At 31.3% G+C, this 8,724-nt stretch overlaps 2 protein-coding genes across 2 annotated transcripts in view; both read right to left on the reverse strand.

Annotated features, from left to right (window-relative positions):
- LOC107885652 overlaps window positions 1-285 on the reverse strand; it is a 1,382-nt gene extending 1,097 nt beyond the window's left edge. Inside the window, exon 1 of the mRNA XM_029492566.1 lies at window positions 119-285. Coding sequence (XP_029348426.1) covers window positions 119-285 — 167 coding nt within the window. The remainder of the gene's footprint in view (window positions 1-118) is intronic.
- A 2,435-nt stretch (window positions 286-2,720) lies between these two features.
- On the reverse strand, window positions 2,721-3,735 carry LOC115034961. The gene is made up of 2 exons (XM_029492567.1): window positions 3,254-3,735; window positions 2,721-3,182 (listed from the first exon to the last, which is right to left on the reverse strand). The coding sequence occupies exons 1-2, from the start codon at window positions 3,368-3,370 to the stop codon at window positions 2,739-2,741; spliced, it is 561 nt and encodes a 186-aa protein (XP_029348427.1). The 5' UTR covers window positions 3,371-3,735; the 3' UTR covers window positions 2,721-2,738.
- Between the last annotated feature and the right edge of the window lie 4,989 nt (window positions 3,736-8,724).

The raw sequence follows: 8,724 nt of genomic DNA on the forward strand, positions 1-8,724 counted from the left end.
CGTCCCGGAGTAACAGTTTTTCGCGGCTTTTAACCCGGTGGGTCGGTTATAATCGACAGAATATGCCCCATCAACGAGTAAAGGCGACGTAAAAAAATCGGCTGTTATACATACGAACCGCGATGGCGCGATTATCCGGATAGATACGTTGAAATCTTTGGACGGGTCGAGCCCGATGCTGATAGACTTGCGGCCTAAAAAGTCTATGACGAAATCAGTGGTATCGATTGATTCAACGAGCTGCATATCCCCATCTAGTCGCAGTTGAACGTCACGTTCCGTCATCATTTATTGTTTATTATATTAAGTTTAACTATGAAAAGTAATATTGAAACACTGCTGCACTTGGTGAACGTCGAACAGCTGCACCGGTAATGATCTACGATTATCATAAATCTCGGCCGTGTATATGACGTTCGCATGCGAATTAAAAATAATAATAATAATTATCTTAGTCAATAGATTGTCCACGGTAAGCGCGAATATGCCGCGAATTATATGGGTGTAGACTTCACTGCTGAATACGCCGCGTATGCACATTCCCGCCGATCGCGCAGGATGAATGCGATATAATTTTTCAACGCATCGACACATTAAATTAGCTTATGTTGTACAATATACAATATTACTATATATCTATAGAGTATATACTTTGGTGTATATAGGTATATACTATAGGTATGTATAGAGTATATACTTTAGTATATATAGGTATATACTATAGGTATGTATAGAGTATATACTTTACTATATATATATAGGTATATACTGTAGTATGTTAGAGTATATAGGTATATACTATAGTATGTATAGAGTATATACTTTTGTATATATACTATATAGGTATATACTATAATATGTATGTATGTATGTATGTATGTATGTATGTATGTGTATATATATATATATATTAGACGCTCGGGGAAGCCCGCGATGACGCGGGAGGCGCGGGACGACGTAGTTCCGGTGTGGGAGGGGGTGGGGAGAGGAGCTCGGGAAGCGCACGACGACGCGGGAGGCGCGGGACGACGTAGTACAGGTGAGGGGAGTGGGGAGGGGAAGCATGATGACGTAGTGAAGCATGATAACAGGTAAGGGGGTGGGGAGCATAGATAATATAAGAATGGATAGGACATAAGAACTTATCGCATGAAAATTTAGTGATACTATTTTAAGGTTATATGGAGCGAATATTGATGTGATAATTGATAAATAATAATGAATATTAAATAACATAATTTTATTTTGTTAAAATATTATTTTCCAATTTCCATTTTCCAGGAACAGGTGGCAAAACAATCAAAATTCAAAATACAAACTGACAAATATCTAAATATAACTGACTATCATATTTATTCATTATTATTTAATAAAACAGTTTTGCACATAACCTCAAAAAGCCTCATATTGTCTTTCTCTCTTTACTTTCTCTCTTCCCCAAAAAAGCACACGGCCTCATATGGAACTGGTATAGGCATGTCCTATCCATTCTTATATTATCTATGGTGGGGAGGGGAAAGAAACGCATGGAAGCTCAGTGTAGGTGAGCGGAATGGGGAAGGGAAAGAAGCATGATGACGTAGACAGGTGAGGGGAGTGGGGGAGGGAGTCGCAGGATGACGTAGGGAGTCGCAGTGTTGGCGGTGGTTGGGGGGGAGGGTGTCGCAAGGAGTCGCAGTGTAGGCGGTGGTTGGGGGGGAGGGTGTCGCAAAGAGTCGCAGTGTAGGCGGTTGCGGGAAGGAGTCGCAGGGTGGGAGGGGGGTGAAGCGGGGGGGGGGGAGTCAGAACCGGCTATTTCATACTACTAATGTCTAAGGTTAAAATTTGGGTTTGGAATTACGCTAAACGTGTAGGAGATAAAGCTTACTGCGATTTATGCGAAGAAAATTCTAATAATGAATTTTCGTGTGTTGGTGGAACAACTGGATCAGTACTTCGTCATTTAAAAAACATTCATAATATATCAAACCAACAAGAAAGTAATAAAACACAAAGGTGCGTATTGTATAATATGTCAGAACTAACACATTTAGTAATAATAATAACAGCGAGCAATATTACCTATAATATTATGATAATTTTAATATTTAACAATTTTTTTAGTGGTTTAATTTCCTACATTAGTTTTAGCATGACAAAATAGATAGGTATGTCAGCAACTTTGTGATACGCACGAGACGTTCCACCCCACTTCACCTCGTCATAATCGTAGTTCTCAGCTTCTCATTGGTCGAATATTTTATACGCGGTTTTGTATACTACCCACGGATATAGATACTATGGTTGCACAACGAACAATAATATGACGTCGCCAAATGTTCTTATCAAGTTACATAAATACATACATAGTATCCATACAAAAAAAAGTCGCGACATACTAGCGCTCCACCGTGGCTAGGTAACCCGGTTTGGTTACCGTACTTAGTAGTAGTTGTAGAGGGCGCTAGTAAAACGCGACTTTTTGTCAGAATTGATAAGAACATTCGGCGCCGCTCAGCACTGTGATCCAATATGGGCCGTCGTGCAACCATAGTATCTATATCCGTGATACTACCTATATTATAGTATCACACCACGATTAAAGATAAGATTATCTTTAATCCTGTATCACACTAGTATAGTTCAGTGCGCCTGTGCATTTTCTCATTGTTTTAAATTAAATACTAAAGAATAACGAACTAAACGTAATTGTAATTTATTTAAATTTTTATATTATTCTTGGTAAGTACATATTTTTGTCAGTTGGTAAATTTTCGTTTTTTAATTTTTTCTTGCTTTTTTGAATGACGTGTACTTGATTGTTCATTATTCAAATTATTTAGACGAATATATGTTCGTGTTCGTATCAGACATAAAATAACTTCATCAGGTATGTTTAAAAGCTGAATTTTGGGTGCAACTATTTTGTATAAATTTTTAAAAACTTGTGGTTTTTTAGATAATGTGTCCCCGTGAAAATTGTTGAAATCTCTTTCCAGTTGTAAGACTGCTTTAAAAAGATTTTCGGATGGAATTTTTAAATTGCCTTTGGATAAATGATTTGTCCAGTTATCTGGTGGTTGTGAGTTATGTGGAGCAGTTAAAGAAGGGTATTTATTATAGAAGCGATTGGCTACATAGCCTGAAACATATTCAGCACACCCTTCTTCTACCATTTGGAATGGTGGTTCTCCAGTATCCAGCTAAAACAGTTAAGAAATGAATCATTAATATTATTTGTTAATAGTTGTAATACAATTTAATTAATAGATACCTCAAATTGATTAAGAAGATCAAAATTCAGGTCAGCTTCAGAAATATGGATAGTTTCAACAGTTGATGTCTCATTGGAAATATCTGAGTCAGCTACAGTTAATTGCAACTCATTCATGATTTGGCCAGTCAAGCACTCTCTTTCATCCAGTAAACTGTCTTCATGGCTATTTTCAGTATTGGTATTTTCTGTGAAAACTGCATCAGAATGTTTTCCAAGTATATACCACCGTAAACTGAAATAAAATGTAATTATTCTTTAGATACTTAATTTATTACATTTTATTAGTAATTTAATAAGTCTTACCAATACTTAAAATCCAAAACAGTCATGTCATTATTAGCACTTCCGAGCATACCTTTCAAGAAGCTGTACAAGTTCTCTAACCCATCTTGGTCCAGTTTTCTGGTTAAAATATAACTTAGCCCATATGTTTCTTCCATGTCAATAAATAAATTTTTCAAAGAAGTATTACTCACAGTTATTCCCAGGTAATTAAAATTAATCTAAATTAAAATCGAATTAAATTATACAGTTGATTATTTATTTCTATAAAATTGTATTTTTTATATTTTATGCAATATTATAGGTAGGTAGCTAACCTTTTTGAAATGGTAACAACGATGTTTTACCATGAACTCGCATACTATTGATAAATTCGTTCATTCTATCTAATAAATCATTTTGAGATGATTTATTGAGCCCATAACTTGCAGTGCCATTGTCGTACTTGTGCTGGGTATTCATCAAGTCAAACCAATCATTAATTAACTGTATTACTTGTGACGTCTATTGATACAAATAGCATTGGTGATTAACTTATGTACATTGAATTTTGCGGTTTGTGGATCAACCCAAGCAGGTTAACATTTAAATATTAAATAAAGTATAATAATAAAAACATAAAATTAAAATAAACATAACATAATTACTTGCCTCTTTCCATTTAAATGAATCAAAAAGATTTTTTTCTCCACAAAAAGATATGGCTTTAGCTACAGTATTTGACAGTAATTCAGCAGCAAGTTTTACTCTCATTCGACCTGTACCTTCTACTGTCAAGTGTCTTTCAGTGAGTTTATAAGCCAATTTATAATCATGTCCTGATCTTAATTGTAAAAGAGAATGAAAAATATTTTTCCCAATAAACTTTTCGTTGGAAAGTACTAATCCACTGAAAGAAATATTTATGATTGATAATTAATCCTTTTTTTGTTTAGAATAGTTACCTACTGGTCAAGTATATGATTTCTAATCAATTTAAGCAGATGTGGCACATCGGCAAACACGTGAACATTTTTCTTCGTTACAGGATGTAAAAAAGAAGTTTGGTGTATTGTCACATTTAAAGATTTCCACAATGCCATATTGGTAGGACCCATGTCACTAACCATGGCAACCACATTAAAACCAATTGCATGTAAACATTCTATTATTTTATATAGTAACTCCTTAGTCATTTTTGTATCGTAATTATAAAATATAGGCTGTTTCCAGTTACTTACTAAACCTTTTTTTTTCAAAAAATTAAAGTTAATTATTTATTAGTTTAGTATTGGTAGTACTTTAAATTAATACTATACCTCGAGCCATAACAGTTTGAACACATTTGTGTGGCCCAATTACCTGTTAATTTTTTTTTTCAAAACAAATCCGTTTTGAAACATAGGTTTCATCAAAACTAATAACTGTTAGTTTATCATTTGCGTTCATTAATTCTCCTGGTGTAAAAATAAAATAAAAATAAAGGCCTGTAAAAATACTTTATAAATTATTTTAAAATATACCTTTGGATCTCATAAGAGATAATACAGATGAAAGGATTCCAACATCAAGATTAAAAGTTGCGGCCCAAGTTCGTAATGTTGATAAACCTTTTGAAAAGTGAATAAGTGATAGTTAGTGAAAAAGAGTTTCAAAATAAAATGAGTAAACAATTTTCGAAAATTTATTTTAACTAACCTGGCAATGGGAAAATTTTTTTTTAATCTTAAGTAACGATAAGCTTTTGGAGAAATACTTCTCAAAGTAATAGCCGAAGATATATCCTCTGGTGTCCATTTATAAACTTTAGCTTTAGGATGAAGCATTAAACTAATTTGAGTTGGTGAAAATAACTTTGATAAAATTTCTTTAAACCGGCTTTCGAAACGGTCATTTTCTAACTCAGTAAATACTTTGTACCATTGTATTTTATATTCCTCATTACATAGTTTTTTTTTTAAACTATCATTATCCAATACAATTTTTTCAAATGATTTTTTAACATCAATTAAATCTTGTTTTAATCTACACAAATGAATAACCATAGAAAAGGTTTTAAAAGGTTTATTTATTTTGCAAATATAAACATTTATTATAATAACTAATCTCAAAATTATAAAAATACAATAATTTACTTAAGATCCTAGTATTATCTACATACACTCAAAAATATACAATGATACCTATATAAGACTATTAAAACAAAAGTCATATACACTACTGACACAAATAAACATTTACTGAATAGTGAATACATCATCATTATTTTTTTTTTTAAATATATATCGAATAATAACTTAAATAAATTAGTGTTTATATTGCTATAAAAGCTATTATGTTGTAAACTTATTTTAAATATTTTATTGTTAATACTTTTTACTATTATTTATACTAATTAGTAATTTAGTCCTGAATTTATAAATACCTAATATATTATATTCATGATTAATTATATTATGTCTATATTAAAAATCTATATATTAATCTATCTATATTTAATAATTGTTTTAGTTAATTAAAATACATTAAACAATTTAAGCATGTAGTTGTTAATAATCATTTTCAAAAAGTTACAAACACAATAGTGAAGGGAAGAATGGTACCTAAACATCATTACAAAATATTACCTCATTATTGATTCACTTTTGTCATTAATTTCTAATAATTTAACTCCTAAATCATTATCAGTTGAGGTTGAACTGAATAACCTAACACGACATGACTTTGGTTTTGACTCTACCACGTCAAAACCAGGTAAAATTTCTCTGAAAAATAAATATATGTATGTATTACATTGCCATGGGTCAAAGAAATTTGGTAGAAAACCAAAAATCAAGTTGATATTAACAATGTATAGTATATTTTTCATACACAGAAAAAACTCCAGCTCCAGTTTTTATTGGAGATACATTTGGTGTGAAAGATCTTCTCATAGGCATGTCATTATAATCCAAACCATAAGAACTAATTAATAAGAATACATATAATGATATAATACATATAGATCTGTATTTTCATAGTTTATTTTTTAATATAAATTTTACTTCAGTGGAATTGCTTCTGCCTTTAAATTACGAGCATTCCTTTGTACTCCTTTAGAAAAATAGTAATGATAAGAAGCAAAGTGAAGTGAGCAAACTACGGCTATAATTTAAATTACAAATAATACGATATGTAATTTCAATAATTAGTGAAAAATAATTCTGAAATCAAACGAAACAAATTGATACCTGAATCAAAATTGATTGGTTTAGGGTTAAATCCTGCCTGAGCTTGAAGCTGCCAAAAATGCCTATATTGTTCATCTTTTGGGAACCTATGAAGTGTGGGTTGCTTCAAACCTTTGTTTTTCCTACTACCACTCAAACAGTTAACAAATTCACAAACTGGCATTTTGGAAATTGCTAACAATATATGTAAAATAAATAGTCTGGACACTAAAAAAATATGTTAATTGCATAAACCTAGTGTAAAACTGTAAAACAGAAATACAGAATCGGATGGAAGTATGGAACAACAGATAAGGTCGTGTAGCCATAGATAGAATTTGGCTATATTGGGCTACCTAACTAATCTGAGATAATGGTTATTTTGGGCGACCTGAACGCGCTCTACTGGCTATACGACTAACACATCATCTGGCAACCCTAACAGGGCCTTGGAACGGTCTCCGCCGTCAGTCTGCATGAGCAAAACGAGGATACTCTCTCGTGGGCCGCAGTATAGTATAATATTATTTAAGAGGACGCTATCCATACATTTGTTGTCACCGTCTTACACACGCACGACATGGCAACGAATTGTCGTTCACAAGTTTCAATAGTGTGCTGTTAGTTTTGATACTAGAGTGAATTGACCTATTTTAAACGCCGTGTCTAGATACCCGGGTGCCCGTGTAGATAAAGCGTACACGGAACCATCCGTGTATATATTCGATACCCGGCTGATTTATGCGCATGCGCCTTAGACACCATAATTTATAAATCTATTTATTTAGATTTTTCCGTGTATGATTGCAAAACGTTAGAATCCAAAAGGCGAAGCATTCAGGTGGAATTATATTATTATTGCAAAGTTAGTCATTTCAAAACTCAATGAAATTCATTATCATCTTATATCTCGTACTATACATAGTTTTCTCTCTAACGTAAGGTAGGTACCTAACACCAGACACAACGGCAGCAATTTGTTATGTAGAATTAATGGATTTAAATGCTAATAAAAAATTAATCCAAAATAAGTAGCTTAATGGAACAGGAAAGGTTATAACTAGAGTTATGCATTTGTAGGAAAGTGCATTTTTTTTTAGGGATTGTGAAGTTTCGTAAGTACATAATTTGAATTATGTAACTACCAATCCATTAATGAAACTTTTAATTTGCATTTTTTGACGTTTTTAATTTTTTATGTCATGTTTTTGCATATATAGGTCATATTTTCCTTTTTAGTTATAGTAAAGACTAGAGATAAATAAGGTACCCGCAAATAAATATATTATAGTTTGTTTCATTATTTTAACAAAATAAATACATACATTTTTTTTTTAAATGTTGCAAGTAAACAATATTCAAATTCTATCAATATTTTTATTATTTTGTTTTTATTAAATAAATACATTTTTATGCATATAAAATGTAATGAAGTAATTTTTTATTATCCTAAAATATTAATATAAATATAAAAATTAAATTAAAAACCATTTTAAGTGAATTTTATACTATAATTTTTGACATTTTTAAGTCTAAGTGCATTAATTTCACATCCCTGGTTTTAACATTATTATTCATAATATGCTCATACATACCCTATCCGTACATAAACTTAAAATTCGTACAAATCATATAGTTTTATTTTATTTCACATATCGTGAAATAATTAAAGATCCATAGACAAAACAAACTAATTTTCAATCATGTTTTTTTGAAATTTATTTTTCATTACACTTATTTTAAATGAATAAATTATATTAAGTACTTTCTCAAAGTATCTCAGAATATCTTATAAGTTTATATATTTTCCATTTAAATTTTTATCATGTAAATCGAGAATATAATGTATCAATATATAGCTTAATATGGGGATAAAACAGATTTAACTAATTACAGGCCTATTTCATTAAGAGGGAATCCTAGCCCAAAATATCTCTGAAAAAAATAGTAAGAAATCAACTATTAGAATACTTGCAGCAGCATAAAATTATATTTAAT

This window comes from Acyrthosiphon pisum, unplaced genomic scaffold, assembly GCF_005508785.2.
Source record: "Acyrthosiphon pisum isolate AL4f unplaced genomic scaffold, pea_aphid_22Mar2018_4r6ur Scaffold_21763;HRSCAF=24797, whole genome shotgun sequence".
In the NCBI taxonomy this organism is placed as follows: Eukaryota; Metazoa; Arthropoda; class Insecta; order Hemiptera; family Aphididae; genus Acyrthosiphon; species Acyrthosiphon pisum.